The sequence below is a fragment of the Aspergillus mulundensis genome (genome assembly GCF_003369625.1).
Source record: "Aspergillus mulundensis strain DSM 5745 chromosome Unknown scaffold_12, whole genome shotgun sequence".
In the NCBI taxonomy this organism is placed as follows: domain Eukaryota; kingdom Fungi; phylum Ascomycota; class Eurotiomycetes; order Eurotiales; family Aspergillaceae; genus Aspergillus; species Aspergillus mulundensis.
In genome coordinates this window covers 571,884-588,688 of record NW_020797900.1, presented here as the reverse complement: position 1 = coordinate 588,688, position 16,805 = coordinate 571,884, and the positions used below count along the sequence as shown (strand labels likewise).

Here is a 16,805-nt window from a genome sequence, read left to right as displayed (position 1 = left end):
CCCGTCGGGCCCCCATTACTCAGCATAAAGGTCAGGCCCCATCCCTGCGGTGGGTCTCCGGCAACAGGGTAGAGCTCGGGAATCGGGTTCGTCAGATCGGGTTTCGACGCGGGGATGCTCTGCCGACTGTAGTGCGGCATATGCGGGATCTGGTTCGTGAACATGGTGTCGACTGTGTCTGGAGACAGGAGCTGGACGCCGGTTTTCGGGCACGTTCCGTTGTTCAGGAGGACGGCGAGGATTTCTGCATGTGTGCACTTGTTAGCCGGGCGCAATGCAGGATAGGGGTGGTGGTGCGCACTGCAGTACTCCTGCGGCTTCGCGTACACCCCCGCGCCACCGCTATCAAACACGCGCTTGATCTCGGCTTCATCGTTCAGGTCCACGACGAGCGGGGCGCGGAGCAGGTGGTCCCTTGGCCGGAGCGTGCCGTCCTCACCCCGGTGATTCATGTACGCCATTCGACGGCGCATGTCCTCGTTTGGAATCATGGACATCTCTTTGATGCCCAGTGGCGCGAAGATGTGTTTTTGCAGGTACTCGTTTAGCGTGAGGCCCGTTGCGCGCTGCAGGGCGATGCCCGCCCAGTCGAGCCCGACCTGGACGTTGTTAGCAGAGTCATCCTATACTTGAGAGAGTATGGCAGTGGTTGGAAAATGCGTACGCCATACTCCCACCCCTCACCCGGCTGAAACAGCAGCGGCGTTTTGACGTCCTCCATGCGCCCTGAGAACTCATCGACACCAGCAGGGTACGACCACTCGCGGAGCCGATCGTTGAAGAACGTATACCCGAAGCCAGCGGTATGCGTCAGGAGCATGCGAAGCGTGATAGCATTCTTCTTCTCCTCGAGCGTCCCGTCTTCTTTCAAGACTTTGAGATCGCGGAGTTCCGGACACAGACTCTCAATCTGCTCTTTATCGTCTAGGTTCAGGATATTTTTCTCGACGAGTTGCATCACTGCCACGCCGACGAGCATCTTCGTGCACGAGGCTATCCAGAAGATGTTGTCGAGCGTCATGGGCTCGGACGAGTGCGCGCCGCGCTTTCCGGCTGAGTGCGCGAAGAGTTCGGTGCCGGTCTTGTCGACGATTACGACTGTTGCGCCCGGGATGGTGGTTTTTGGGTCGGCGCAAGCATTGTCGACGAGGGTGCGCAGGGTGGAGAGGGTTTCTTCGGTGAAGGGCGATGTCACGGTCATGACGGTCGATTCGATTGTTATCGATGAATTCGATAAGATAACCTTGGAAAATGATGGGGATGGGGGAGTGTTGGATCGAAGATGGCGCGAAGCTGAACCGAGTAAAAGCGGGGTTATAACCTCCCAGGTAGCAAAAGCAAACCTGCATGAAGGCAAGGCAGCCAATCTTGTGCTTCTCTTATCCTAGCCAGTCCAGTCCGTGAATAGCCCCGTGATACTGCTGATGAGGGGTATCTCTAGGCAACCCTTCCTCTCTGCCATTGCGATCAATGACCACCAATACCCTTTTCCTATTCCATATAAGTATCTGATTCATAACTCCTCCCCCTTTTACGCATTGAGCATTCACTGACTCTGCTCTGAACTTAAAGTCGAGATTCAAGCGGGGTTCAGTCGGACCCACATCTTGGGCTCCGCAGTGGAGCGCGGCCTCGGCGCGGGATCGTTCCGTCCCACCTGGAGCCAATGGGGACCCGCCAAAGAGAGACCACAGTTGGGGTCGACTAGGTCACGCGGGTTAGGTATCTAAGGCTAATTAAAAGCAGCTAGTATAAAGCGCCTTGGTTATTTAACTTTTATTTTTTTTTAACTTTTATTTTTATATTATTAAATATTTTATTATACTTTATAAAAAATAAATAATTACCTAAGCTAGTTTAACTAGTTACTAACTAGTTTTTTACCTTATTTAATTACTAGTTATTAACTAGTTACTTTATAATATTTTAATTATTACAGGCTATTAATATAGTAAATCTTAAAGTTAAAAATATTAAAACTTAAGTAAGTAAATTTTAACTTATTAATAACTAGTTCTTAATTAATTATTTATTAATAATTATAAATAAAGGGTAACTACTATATTTTTACTAACTTATTATATTAAGTAATTATAATAATAAAGCTTAAAACATGTTATAGCCTACCTAAGTATTTAAAAAGTAGCCTAGGTGGTATAATATATATTATTTTTATAAATAAGCCTATTATAAATATTTTAAAAATTAAGAAAGTAATAAATATATATATATATATATATAATTAAAGCTTAACTAGTGCCTGACTAGTTACTAACTAATTATAAATTTAATATAAGTATTATTAAAAATATTAAAAAAAGCATATTTTTAACCCTTACTTATATTAAATATATTTTTATATTAAGTATTAATACTTTAAAGTTTAAATATACCTTATAATTTATTTAAATATTAAAAGCCTTTATTACTTTAAGCTTAATAATAATAGCTAAAAAAATATTTAGTAATATTAAGCTTTTTTTAAGGTGTATAAAATTAATAAAAATAAAAAAAATATTATTAAGTAAGTAATATATTTATAACTAGTGCCTAACTAGTAACTAACTAGTTTTTTATTTTAATAATTATTTTTAAAGTATAAGTAAGTTATTTAATAATAATAAAAAAGTATTTTTTTATTTTATATTTAATAAGACCTGCAGGCCCTAAGTTATTATTAAGAAACTTATAAGTTTAAGTTTTTTAAATATATAACTAGTTATTAACTAGTTAGCTATTAATTAAAAATTAGTTATGCCTTAGCTTTTATAGCCTGTTATAATTAAAACTAGGAGTTTTTAAATAATTATTATTTTATACCCCTAGCACCTAAATAAAAAATAAATATTAATTATTTAAAGTAATTATTTAAAAGACCTAAGGTTCTCCAACCCTATAATTATAGTGTTTACTAGTTATTAATATTAAAATATTTAAAATACTATAAGTTTTTAAACTTGTCCCTAATAAGTCTTTAATTAATTACTAATTAATTAAAGCCTTTTTTTATAGCTAGTTATATTTTATAAAACCATTAAAATACTAGGTTAAATTTTAAATTTTTATTCTAAATAATTTTAAAAAATATTTTTTTATTTTTTTTATATTTAAAAAAAAGTATACACACCTACCACCAGCACTAGAAAAATTACCTTATATATATTATAAAAAAATTTAAGCTATTATTTAGGACATGGGTAATTTAAATTTTATAAAAAGTAAGTATAATTTACTAGTTATTAACTAGTTAGCCACTAGTTACTAACTAGTTATTTTAGGTTAACTTTTTTATAGTTTACAGGTTAATAAATTTTATTAAAAGTATAATATTAATTATTTAGGTAATATTTATTTAGTATTTACTAATATAAATTAAATATTTACTATAATAACTAAGTAAAAGCTATTAATATACCTATATAATAAAAATATTAATAACCTATACTTTAAAAAAATTTAAATTTTAAAATTATAGGTAAGTATAAGTATTTAATTAATTAATAACTAGTTACTAACTTGTTTTAGGCATATATTTAAAATATTTATTTATATAAAGGTTTTATAATTATTATTTATACCTTTAATAAGCAGCTTAAACTTATATAGTTTTTAAGCTTTTTTAAAATAAATATATCTTATAAGCGGGTAAATAATAATAGCCTTAATAAGGTTATTTTTACTATATTTTTTATAAAACATAGTAAAGGTAGGTTAACTAGCACTTATTAATAACTAATTAGTTACTAATTATTAATTAATTATATTAATTACTATACTTTATTAAGCATTTATAAATTAAAAATTAAAAAATACCTATAAAATCTTATTTATTAAAACTTTTAAATTACTTAAAGTAATTTGCGGAGAACCAGCAAGGTTTTAGTATTTTTATTAATAAAGCTTTAAAATAATTATTATAAATATAAATAAAGATTAAATAAAAGGTATTTTTCTAGTACTAGTTATTTACTAGTTACTAACTAGTTAAGTTTTAGTAAATATTTTTAAAGTTTTAATTTAAATAACTAGTTTTATTAATGGCAGCTTTATAATATTACTATTTTTTATTAAGTTTATTTTTTATAAAAAATTAAAAATATAATTAAAAAGTTTTAATAAAAAATAGTAATATACTAGCTTATAACAAGCCTTATTTATACTTAATTTTTTAATAAGTTTTATAATATTATTATATTTTTTTTAAATAAGTAATTAATTATAAACTAGTCAAGCAGTAGCTCCTAACTAATTTTTTTATTAATTTATTTTAGTACCCCAGGTCCTACTAAAAGTAAGGTAATAAGTTATTTATAAAGTTATAATAGTAATTTTTACTAGCCTTAATTTATATTATTTATAAATACTATATATATATTTTAAAAAGGCCTGTTTTTATATTAATACTAGCAAAAGTACCTATTAAAAATTATATATTTTTACTAGAAAAAAGCTATTAATTATACAAGTAGTAACTAGGTAAGGACTAATTTATAACTAGTTAATATTTAATTACTAACTAGTTAACTTAGTGCTTATACTTTAAATAAGCAGGATATATTTTAATATAATACCTAAAAAATATATAATATTATATATAACTTTTAAAATAATAATAAGGTAGCTTAACTTATTTTAAAGCTATAATAATAATATAAGTTATATAAAAATTTTTTAATTAGTCCCTTATTAAACCCTAACTTATTACTTATTAAATTTTAACCTATTACTAACTAGTTATAATATAAAAATAAAGGTAAAATATAAAAAATAATACAGCCCTTAATATAAATTTTAAAAAAAAAAAAGCTTTTACCCTAAAATATAAGGTTTAGGCAAGATTTATATTATTTTTTAAAATTTTAAAATAAAGCTATTTTAAATTAACTTTTAGGTTTATTACCTTATAATAAAGGCTATAATTTTTAAGCCTTAGGTATTTTATTTATAACTAGTTATAATTTAGTTATTAACTAGTTAAATTATTACCCTTTATAATAAAAATAATTATATAAAATTAGGCTAAGTTACAAGCCTAATTAAAGTTTTAAAAATAATAAGTTATAGTATAAAAGCAATACTTAAAAAATTAAAAGTTATTTTTAAAAAATACTTTAAAATAATAATTACTAACTAGTTAGGGACTTATTACCCCCTAGTTACTTTATTTATTAGGCCTAAAAAAATAATTATTTAACTTATTATATACAGGCCTAACTAGTTAAGCACTAGTTTTATTTAAAATTTAGTAAGCCTTAACTTTTTTAATAACTAGTTAAGAACTAGTCATGCTTATACTTAGCTTATTAACTAGGTTTTTTTTATAACTAGTTAAGAACTAGTTAGTCTACCTTTAGCCTAACCTTATTAATTATTATATTTTTAGCCCCTTATAACTCCGTAAATTAGTAGTTTACTATTATTATTACTAGTTTTTAATAGCTTTTTTTATAACAAGGCCTAGTTACTAGCTTACTACCTGCTTTATTTCCATGTTTATTACTAATACCTAGCACTTACCTAACCAGTTATTAACTAGTTTATAACTAGTTTAATAAAAATATTTTTTTTTCTTTTTTTTTTTTCTTAATTTAATTTATATTTAAACTATATTATACTTATATATAAAATATATAAAATAAATAAAATAAATAAAATAAATAATTAATAAATAAAATAAATAAAATAAATAAAATAAATAAAATAAATAAAATAAATAAAATAAATAAAATAAATAAAATANGTTTTTATTAAAATAATATATTAATTATTTTTTAAAGGTTTAGTTAATAAAAATATATTTAATATATATAAAATTAAAAATTTTTAAAAAGTAATATTAAAATAATACTATATATCTCTTTATAAATAAAAATATTATATATTTTAAAAGGCCTTTTTTTAAATAATATATTAGCTAATTTTAATATTTTTTTTTAATTTTTATTATATTATTTACTTATATAATATAAATTAACTATTATACTTATTTACTTTGTATATATTAAATATTTAAAAAATAAAAATTACTTTTTAATTTAGATATATATAAAAAACAAAGTAACAAAAGATAAATAGCTAATAATTAATTAAGAACTAGTTAAGAACTAGTTACCATGTTTTTAAAAAAAAATAAAGTAATAAAAGATAAATAGCTAGTAACTAATTAAGAACTAGTTAAAAAAAAATAAAGTAATAAAAAATAAATAGCTAATAACTAGTTAGTAACTAGTTAAGGACTAGTTATTATATTTTTAAAAAAAGCTAATTTTAATTATTTATTAATTTTTTTAACCTTTTTTACTATAGCTTATAATTACTTTTTATTAAATTCTTTTTCTTGCACCTTCTCCTCCTGCGCAGCATTTTAAGTATTAAAATAGTAAAATATTTAATAAAACTTTTAAAAATTATAAATAAAGGTGCTTTTGCAGGCTAACTAGTTAGTAACTTATTAAAAATTAATTAAAAAAACTTATACTTAGCCTTTACTTTTTTATAACTTACGCAGGGCATCATGGGCTTTATATTAACTTTAAAATTAATTTTATAAGCTTATAAAGCAAGCTACTTGCCTAGCTTTTAAATTTTAAAGTTATTTAACTAAACTAGTTAAAAACTAATTATAAATTAATTAAAAAAACTTACTTATTTATTTTTATTAAGGGGCAAGGAGGGCTTAACACTTTTTTAATTATATAAAAAAAAGTAATTAATAAGTAATTAATTAGTAATTAATTAGGGTTAATATAAAAATAACTTATACCTTTTACTTTTTATTAAGCTTAATAAACTTTTTATATTTAACCTAGGCGTTATTATTTTTAAAAAAGGTTAAAATAATATTTATATATAACTAGTTAGTAATTAATTAAAAATATTTAATTTATATATATATTTTAAGCTCTTTATTACTATACTATAAATAATTATAATAATAATAAATAAAAGGGCGCTTAATAATTAAAAAAAAAAAAATTTAAAAATAACTAGTTAGTAACTAGTTATAAATTAGTTAGGGCTTAAATTTATATAAGATTTTTAGGTATAATAGCAAGAGTTTTATTAACCTTATTAAAAGTAAAATTAATAATAGGGCTAACTGGTTAGTAATTAGTTACTTATTAATTAAGGGACTTACCTCTTTTTTTTAAGGCTAAAAGTAAAAGTTAATTAGCTAGTATTACTTTTATAATATTTAACTAGTTAAAAATTAGTTAAAAATAAGTAATTACTATACTTACCTTTTTTTTATAGCTTAAGCCTTTTAGTAATTAATATAGTTTTTAATAAGTACCTTGTATTAATTTATTACTTATTAATAATTAATTAATAATTAATTAGGGATAGGCTATTTACTTATTAATTATATTACTAACCTTATTATTATTTAGGGTTTTTTTATTATAATTAGTTAAGTAAAAGTTAAAAATATAAAAAGGGTTTTTTTTAATATATATTTTTTTAACATGCCTAGTAAGGTTAGACTTTATACCATAATTTTTTTAAATAAAAAATTAATTACTAGTTAAATATTAATTAAATACTAATTAACTTATTAATAAGGCGCACTTAAGGCACTAGTATTATTACTTTTTAATATAAATTTTAAGTATTTTAGGCTTGCTATTAGCAAGGTTAATATTAAATTAAATTAATTAATAACCTATTATTAACTAGTTATAATTTAGTTAACTTATAATCTTAAACTTTAAAAGCTTAAAAATACTAGTAATATATAATTTTATATATTACTAGTACTTTAAAAGAATTTTAAGTACCTAGTTTTTTATTACTATACTAAATAACTAGTTAAAAACTAAGTAATAACTAGTTAAGAATATTAATAAAAATAAACTTATAAAAAATAACTATTAAAAAATAACTAGTTAGGCACTAAGTAGTAACTAATTAAAAATTAAATAATAAAAATAATTAATAAAAAGTAATAACTAGTTACTTTTAATTAGTTAGCTTTAACTAGTTAGGTTTAAGGTAAGTAAAAAGTAAAAGTAAAAAAAAAAAAAATTTTAAAAAAAAAAGTTAATATACTTAATTAATAACTAATTTTTTTATATTACTATAAAGTTAGCTAGTAAAGCTAACTAGTTATAACTTAGTACCTAGTAAAATTAATAAGGTATAAAAAAAATAAAATAATTAACTTATATATTTAGGCTAAATTTTAGCCTACTTATTATATTAAAACTAGCGCGCCTTGGCGGATGCCTAACCCGCGGGCTCTAGTCAACCCCAACTGTGACCTCCGCCAAAGAACCTGGGAATGCGGGGAAGCAACGACCAGTCGACGACCCATTGCGGACCATTGCGAATGCTGGGGGAGGGGCCGTGGAGCAATCCGCGGATAGTTGGGGATTGAGTTTGATCGGCGCTGGTTCATGATTCATGGATGATTTGGCCTACTCCGTACTGCATCTGCATCACCGTCTGTGAGACCCCAGCGGCTACGGCGAGTTTGGAGAAGCCGGTGGTGTAAGGTTGCATGGGTGCAGGCGAGTGACCTAATGGGAAGAGGAGGGGTATAAAAACAGGTTACTTCCCAGGAGTTCTATTTTTCTTATAGAATCTTGTCTAACAATTGGCCTTCTCCACTCATCTTATCTTGCTCACCGCAACCGCATCATCAACATGGGGAGTCTAGGAGCCCCCCAGCCCAGCTCTCCCGAAAAGAAATTCGCCACGTCCTTGACCGACTACTCAACAACCCACTCATCCAAGACGGGCCCCTACGCCGAGAACCTCGACATCGATGCCCTGATCGTCGGCGCCGGTTTCGGTCCGTCTCTCCACACGTTCCCCAAATGCACGCTTCCCCCAATTGCACCGATCTAACACATTCCTCCAACGCAGCCGGCATCTTCATGCTCAAAACCCTCCGCGACCGCGGCCTGCGCACAACAATCTACGAAGCCGGCAACGACACCGGCGGCACCTGGCGCTGGAACTGCTACCCGGGCGCGGCTGTCGACTCCGAAGTCCCCGAGTACGAGTTCAGTTGGCCCGAGGTGTACGAGACCTGGAACTGGAAGAGCAATTACCCGACGTACCAGGAGCTCAGGGAGTACTTTGACCACGTGGACAAGGTTATCGGCGTGAAGAAGGACTGCGCGTTTAACACGGTTGTCGTGGGGGCGGAGTTTGACGTTAAAGCCGGGAAATGGAGTGTGCGGACTGCGGATGGGCGCGTCGCGAAGGCGAGGTTCCTTGTCCTTGGGACTGGATTCGTGCGTCACTTTCCCACTCCCACTCCCTCTTGTCTCTGCTCTCTTCTGCGACGCAAGGTCTAATTTCTTCTGAATTGTTAGGCCGCAAAACGCTGGATCCCCCCCTGGCCCGGCCTGTCCAAATACCGCGGCGTCATCCACCACAGCTCATTCTGGCCCGACGCCGAAATCCCCGTGCGGTCCAAAAGATGCGCCGTGATCGGAACCGGCGCGTCCGGCGTCCAGATAACCCAAGCCTGGGGCCCGCTCGCCTCGCACCTCAAAGTCTTCCAGCGGACGCCCAACCTCGCCCTCCCCATGCAGCGCCGCCCCCTGAGCATCGAAGACCAAGTCCTCCGCAAACGATTCTACCCGGAGCTCTTCCGGTACCGCGAGACGTCCTTCGCGGGATTTCTATACGACTGGGCGGAGAAGAATACGTTCGATGACAGCGCCGCGGAGCGTGAACAAGTCTATGAAAAGGCGTGGGCTGAGGGGGGCTTCCATTTCTGGGTGTCGATTTACAAGGATAATCTTTTTGACGCGGAGGCAAATAAAGAGAGCTACAAGTTCTGGGCGAAGAAGGTGCGCAGCCGGATTGGGGACCCGGAACTCCGCGAGAAGCTGGCGCCGAAGCTGGAGGAAATGCCGCATTATTTTGGTGTCAAAAGGCCTTGTCTTGAGACGGACTACTATGAGCAGTTTAATCGGGAGAGTGTGGAGCTTGTGGATATCAAGAGTAATCCGATCAGCCATTTTACGGAGCGCGGGATTGTGCTTGCTGATGGGACGGAGCATGAGGTTGATGTTGTCGCTGTTGCGACGGGGTTTGTGAGGCCCCCCCTTTTATCCTCTGCTCACTCAATGGAAGCCAATGCTAACGGCATACAGGACGTGGTCACCGGCGTAATGACGCAACTCGGGCTAAAAAGTATCGACGGGACCTCGCTGGAGGAAGAATGGGCGCCAGGTGCGCAAACCTACCTCGGCACGACCGTCTCAGGCTATCCCAACATGTTCCACATCTACGGGGCCCACGGGCCAACACTGCTATCCAACGGACCGACAACAGTCGCCGTGCAGGGCCGGTGGATTGCGGATACAATCGCCAAGATCGAGGCCAACGGCGTCAAGTACATCAATCCGAAGAAGGAGGCCAGCGAGGAGTGGAAGAGGCATGTTATTGAGCTGAACGACCGCACGCTGTTTCCGACGACGCAGTCGACGTATATGGGCGGGAGTATCCCGGGGAAGGCGTATGAGCCGGTGTGCTATGCGGGCGGACTTCCGACGTATGTGAAGCAGATTCGCGAGGCGTTGGATCATTGGGAGGAGGGCTTTGAGGTTGTGAGGGAGGCAGCGAGGCTGTAGGATTGATATTAAGTTATTCTGGAGTTGTAATCTGTGATGCTCGAATATATCATGACGGCAATGATGACTCTCTTAACAATAATCAATATAGGCTACACCTTCTTAAACATCTCCAAAATTTCTATCTTCCCATACGCAGCCGCAATATCCTGCCAGTATTAGCGTATTCACCTACACATGATCCCAGACCCTAAAGAGCAACTTACCACAGCAGACCTCTGCCTCACATCCTCGACCATCGGATCCAGCCCTAACCCCATAAGGTACATAAACCCACACGCCTCCTCGCCCTTCCCCCGGCCCCAGAACCGCGCGTCGCAGCCAATCCCATGCGTACAGGACATCTGGGCAACCAGGTGCAGCATTGTCTCGCCGTTGTTGTTGCGGGACAGGATATCGGCGCCTCGATGTTGGAAGCCCTCGATGATGAAACTCTTATGCGAAATGACGCGCTCACAGTTAACAGAGGCGATGTATTTGAATAGGGGTGATTCGCCGAGCGCGTTCCGGGCGTTAATGTCTAGACCCCCCGCGATGAAGGTATCGAATACGTCGAAGTGGTTTTCTTTGCGCTCTTTGCCCAGGGTTGGCGCGAGGTGGTGGAGGACGTTGTTTCCATTGGGATCAGGCTCCAGGGGGTTCGATCCATGGTCGATGAGGAAGGGGATGAGTTTGAATTGGCGGTTTGCAGCGGCCATGTGGAAGGGCGTATACCCTGCATTATTACGCTGGTGGATCATATCTGGACGCTGTGCGAGCATGAATGAGAGCAGGGTAGTCCATTCGTCGGGGAGAGGATTCGCTTCGGCATCTTCAGCTACAGTGAGGAGCAGATGCAACGCTGTATTGCCTTCACCGTCCGTCGCAGTAACGTCAGCTCCGAGGTCGCATAGTCGAGTGATTGCGTGTTCCCTTCGTGCAACAGCAGATCCAAGAGCAGAGCGCCAATTATCACGCTCCTTTCCGCAACCCCATGCATCGATAAAGTCCTCTTTTTGTGGTGAGCACGCTGCTAGGAGGAGGGTTCGTCCTGAGCCATCGCGTAGGTGAGGGTCGAGATTTGGAATGGCAAGAAGCGGCTCAACGATCCCCCATTGGTATATCACGTCGTGGATGAGGATCTCAGATTCATCTGGACAAACAGGAAGGAATGGATTGGCGCCGTGTTCCAGAAGCAGCTTCACGATCTCAACGGCCTTGCCCCTGTCTACGCGGTTGAACCGCGCATGGCACGCATAATGCAGTGGCCGGCAGAGCAACATGCGTGCCCGGTCTGCATCCTCCTCGTTGTTGCTGTTATTCCATCTGTGATACCTGTCGCCATAAACAAGGTCGTGGGCAGATTCCTCCTCGGCCTTCTCAGGCACTGGGGACGACGAACGCTCGCTGAAGGGCTTGTTGCAATCAACCCCAGCTTCTAGAATAATACGAACACTGTCAACGTCTTGCTTCCCAATGGCAGTAAACAAGACTGGGTTGGATCCCAGATGTATGTCCGCTCCATGCTGGAGCAGCAACCGCACAAGATCCGGGTCGCCGGCTGCAAGGCTCAGCGGTGTATTGCCATCCAAATCGACCAAGTCAGGGTTTGCGCCATGTTCCAGCAGGATCCTGACAATGCTTGCTCGTCGGTAACCGCCCTTGACGGCAATATGCAGTGGAGATTGACCCTTCCCATTACAAAGGTTAGGGTTGGCACCGCGCTGAAGCAGATAGCGGATGCCGTCCCTATGCCACCAGTGCTTGCCCGCGGCGAGGATGCTAAGGGGGCTCTTCATCGCCATAATATTCCTGTTTTCCCTCGAGTAGTCAACGTCGTATGTCTGAATGTTAGTGTCCGCGTGGAACGTCTCAACAATGACCTTCAGGAGATCGACACTGGGTGTCTTACGGCCAGCTGCCAGGATGAGAAACGGCTGCAAGTCCGTCCGGCCGGTATTGGGGTCGGGCGTGCTCCCATCCACCCAATGCTCTCCTGTTGCGATCTTGCCCAAGTCATCAAGCAGCTCCGACATGCCTAGTTGAACAAGGTCATGGAGGAAACTGTCCCAGTCGTGTGGCCTAGTTCCCACTAAGGGCATACCACGTCTAGCGAGGGCTCGGATGGCATCGTACGCGCGCAGCTTCAGCAGCCAGTGATAAGTTTGAACTGGACGATGAGTTTGGCTCTGCAGGATCTGATCCACAATCGCAGTAGGGATAGTGTGACGCGCCGTCAATACCAGCTGTCCAGGGGAGTTCGGAGTTTTCGTTGAACCATTTTCGTTTGGTGTTGAGTGTATTGCCTGCCTCGTCTCCTCCACCAAAGATGCTACCATCTCCTCATTCTCAAGCTGAACTGCAATCTCGAGCGGGGTTCTTCTGTACTTGTCTTGAGCGAGGACGTCCGCGCCACGAGATATGAGTGCACGGATGATCCCCTGCACCCCAAGCGTTTCGTCCTCGTCAATGACTTTCCGCCAACCCTCGTCGTGGCTTGGGGGATGGCGGTCGCGGTCCGGGTATACGCGTTGGGCTTTGAAGTGAGCGCAGGCGTGTAGAGGCGTCTCCTTATTATTGTCACTAATGTGCACATTAGATCCAGCTTCTAGGAGTATCATGACGCTCTGCAGATCGCCTGAACGGCAAGCATAGAATAGAGGAGTCCGTCCTTCATCATCTTGCTGGTTGATACTCGACTCTAGCTGTGACGCATCCAAGCTCTCCACAAGTAGCCCGAGAGCATTGCTTTCCTTCGCCCGAGCAGCCATATGCAGGACGGTTTCTCGCTTGTGGGTCAACGCCGTGAGGGCTGCCCCTTTCTGCATCAGCCACGCAACCAATTCCTCCGATGTGGCTGCCGCGTCGTGGATCGGTCGTCGGCCCTCAGAGTCCGCAGTCTCAATCAGCTCTTGCAGCGTGTTCAGCGGCTGCCACTCCAGCACATTCTCCTCAGGGCGCCACAGCGTTTCACGGTAACCAACTGGAACAGAGCACATGCAGTGAAGGATTGTTCGTCCTTTGCTATTCGGCATAGTTGGGCTGGATGCACTGTGCTCCAGGAGAAGATTATAGATCCTGCGATCAGCACGAGAATTGGGAGACCCTTCCAAGGACGCCTCTATCCACCGGTGGTACAGGGTATCGCCATTGTGGTTGAGATGGCCAGCATCTGCGCCGGCCTTCAGGAGAAACTCAAAGACCTCGCCGCCAGACATTGGTTTCCCAATGGCAAGACCCAGTGCCCCGTTACCCTCAAAGTCCACCGCACGCAGGTTCGCCCCGTGATTAAGGAGGTGTTGTAGCACTCCGGCATCACTCTTAACCACGTTGCGCAGAAGCACAGTCCGGCCCTTGTTGTCCCTCGCTTCAAGATCTGCCCCGGCGGCCAGAAGAGCGTCAATATCGTCACCGCGGTGAACCAGATGCAGCGGGACTTTCCCGGCGTGGTTGCGGCGATTGGGATCTGCTCCCAGTTCCAGCAGCTTCCTGACAAGATCGCTGTGGCGTTCGGCCACGCAGTGCAAGACCGTGTCACCTCGCCAGTCAGGGATGTTCCAGTCTGAGATATAAGGTTGCAAGACCTCCGGATTGTGGTCACTACTGAAACCATCAAAACAGCTGTGGAGAGGGGTTTTGCCGTCGGAAGGGTTGATCACATCCCAGCGAGCGCCATGTTGTAGTAAAGCCGCCAGCGTACGCTCAGAGCCCTTGCGAGGGCTGTATACGTGTAACGGAGTGTTTCCCGCCCGGTCAGTGGCGTGTACATTTGCGCCGGCTTCCAAGAGTTTTTCTATGCCAGGAAGGCTCTTTTCCGCGAAATGAAACAAAGCAGTCCGGTCGGAGTTGCGAGGGTCGCGGGCGTCCACGTCACAGCCTGCCTGGAGGACGAGATCTAGACATTTCTCAAAGTTCTCTGTATCTGTGGGACTATGCAGGAGCCTAGAGTTCATGCGGTCCATTGACCTGCACAGAGAAAGGAGAACGGTCTCGGCTGGCTGCCACTCATTGCTGTTTCGAATGGCAAACCGTGGCCGCTGTGGCTGATACCGGGCGTTGGCTCCTAACTTCAGCAGAAGCTGGAGGGTCTCGAGGTTTGCGTTCTCTGCCGCTCTCATCAGGCACCTTCCACCGAATTCCGAACTGAATTCAAGGCCTGGGAACGTAACGAGTAATCGAAGCAGCTCGATTCGTGAGCTCCCCATGCAGCACCAAATCGCTGAGCGTGCATGGCCAGCGGTAAAATGAGGAAGCATTGCACGGATTGATTCAATGGCCCCAGCACCACACGCATATTCCAGTGGTGTCTGTCCCACACTGGGCCGCATATTCCCACATTTGCGCGGCGTGGGATCCCGAGTCTTTTGCGTTGATGGGTCGACTCCAGCGTCCACGAGAGCCTTGACGACAGCGTGGTGGTTGGCTCGTGCAGCGTGGTGCAGAGGCTTCATTCCAAAGTAGTCGGGCTCATCAGGAGCGGCTCCATGGCGAAGCAAGGTCTCAACAACGTCTGCATGTCCGTTCCTCGCTGCCATGGCAATCGGAGTCTCGTCCAGCTTGGTGACCACGTTGGGATCTTGGCCAGCGGAAAGCAGGTTTTCAACGTAGTTGGCGATTCCGGCCCAGGCGGCGGCGTGGAGGGGCGAGATGGTGGACGGTATGGGGTCCTTGCCAGGCTTCATGAGCGCAATCACCCAGGCCAAAAAGGCGTCATTTCCAGCATGTAAGAACCGTTGCAGGTGCTGAAGCAGCTCACTGTCGAGTGCCGTCAGATGACGAACGTGGCCAGGCCAGTTCCTTGCTGCATAGTCAATGAAGGGGTTATCCATCTGGGCTTTCCTCAGTTTGCTGGCTGGCCCATTCTCAAACTCATACATAGACTCGGGCGAGTTCTTCACCGTCTCTAATGACAGCCCTCCTCCGCAAATGTATCGCAGACATATTCTCGCCATCAGACGGTGAGCATCCTCTGGATCGACAACGGGAAACGTATCGGTCTTTTTTCGCCGGGTGTCTGTCAAGAACTCGGTAAAGGAATGATGAATGATGGACACAGTCTCGTCGTTTAGGATTTCTAGCAGAGGGCCGCAAGACATCCGTGTCATTGCTTTTGTATCTGGATACTTGCCCTCCCGGTCGGCGCCCATTGACAGAAAATCCAAGACGGTCGCAATCTCGAGTAAGCGAAGAGGCCTTGTGGCATGGGTAACAAGCTGCAGGATCAGGAATTGACGCTCCTGTGGTACAGAAGCCTTCTCTGAATGATCGCGGAGCATCTGAGTATACAAGTCTTCGAGCGATTCCGGGATATAGCGAAGCGACTGGCGGACGGATTCCTCCGACCAGCCTTGTATCGCATGCTTGTCTAGCAGTTCGCTGAGCAACAGTCGCGCGTACAGAAACGATGGATGAGCACGGTTGCCGATTGCTTTCTTGACTTCGGCCAGGGCAGGCTCGTCCAGGTCGGGTAGTTGGGCGGTTCGTAGACGGTAATCGACGAACAAGGCGATGTCTTTGTTGACTTGGGCGTTCTCCAACCGAACTTCCAGGACACTGGGAGTCTTGAGGACAGCCTGGATCTGGGGAAGGGGACGACTCGACATGACGACCTTGACCCGGTCGGGTGCCAGCTGCCCCAAGGCCACCAGGCGAGGTAGAAAGTCCGCGGTATGCCTCGTGTCCAGTTCATCAAGAGCATCAACAACGCAGTACACCCTGCCAAGTGAGCCCAGGGTATCGAGGAGGATCTGCCACAGTTCATTGAAGGCAACATCCTGCACGCGCTTGTTGCTTTCCCGGAGAGTCTCCAGTCGTTTGACCAGGTCCGGAGAGTATCTGCAGAGCTGAACGAGCCAGTCACGAACCAAAGAATGAGGACCATGATTCGCAATGACAATCTGTCGAAAGAAGAAGAAGAGGACGGGAATGTCTTTCTGCTGTTGCAGGAGAGACACCAAACGGGCGACGAGAACGCTCTTTCCAGCGCCGGCGATGGCCTTGATCCAGAGGGCGCCATGGGAAGACGAGTCACGCCACTGCTGAAACTCGGGGGTCTGCTCGATCCATTCGCCGGTGCCAGGCACCAGTGAGTTCAGGTGCTGCTGGAACTCGCTGGACTCGCCTCGGTAGTCGGTGGGCTCGAGCCATGACTCCTCGCGAGAAGGGGGGAGATCGGCTCTTTCGACGACCACGAATTCGTCCTCCATGGTGAGATAAACCTGGAAGAAGTCGGAG

At 40.7% G+C, this 16,805-nt stretch overlaps 3 protein-coding genes across 3 annotated transcripts; 1 reads left to right on the top strand and 2 right to left on the bottom strand.

Moving 5' to 3' along the window:
- Positions 1–15: 15 nt before the first annotated feature.
- Positions 16–1,201, bottom strand: DSM5745_09497 (serine hydrolase domain-containing protein; the record flags this gene model as incomplete). Its single annotated transcript, XM_026751513.1, has 3 exons — positions 16–244; positions 328–599; positions 665–1,201. 3 exons carry the CDS (start codon positions 1,199–1,201, stop codon positions 16–18), a joined length of 1,038 nt encoding a protein of 345 aa, XP_026599861.1.
- A 7,445-nt stretch (positions 1,202–8,646) lies between these two features.
- DSM5745_09496 (flavin-containing monooxygenase) lies at positions 8,647–10,592 on the top strand (the record flags this gene model as incomplete). The annotated part of the gene is made up of 4 exons (XM_026751512.1): positions 8,647–8,794; positions 8,869–9,242; positions 9,324–10,052; positions 10,113–10,592. The coding sequence occupies 4 exons, from the start codon at positions 8,647–8,649 to the stop codon at positions 10,590–10,592; spliced, it is 1,731 nt and encodes a 576-aa protein (XP_026599860.1).
- A 92-nt stretch (positions 10,593–10,684) lies between these two features.
- DSM5745_09495 (uncharacterized protein) lies at positions 10,685–16,777 on the bottom strand (the record flags this gene model as incomplete). Its single annotated transcript, XM_026751511.1, has 2 exons — positions 10,685–10,741; positions 10,799–16,777. 2 exons carry the CDS (start codon positions 16,775–16,777, stop codon positions 10,685–10,687), a joined length of 6,036 nt encoding a protein of 2,011 aa, XP_026599859.1.
- Between the last annotated feature and the right edge of the window lie 28 nt (positions 16,778–16,805).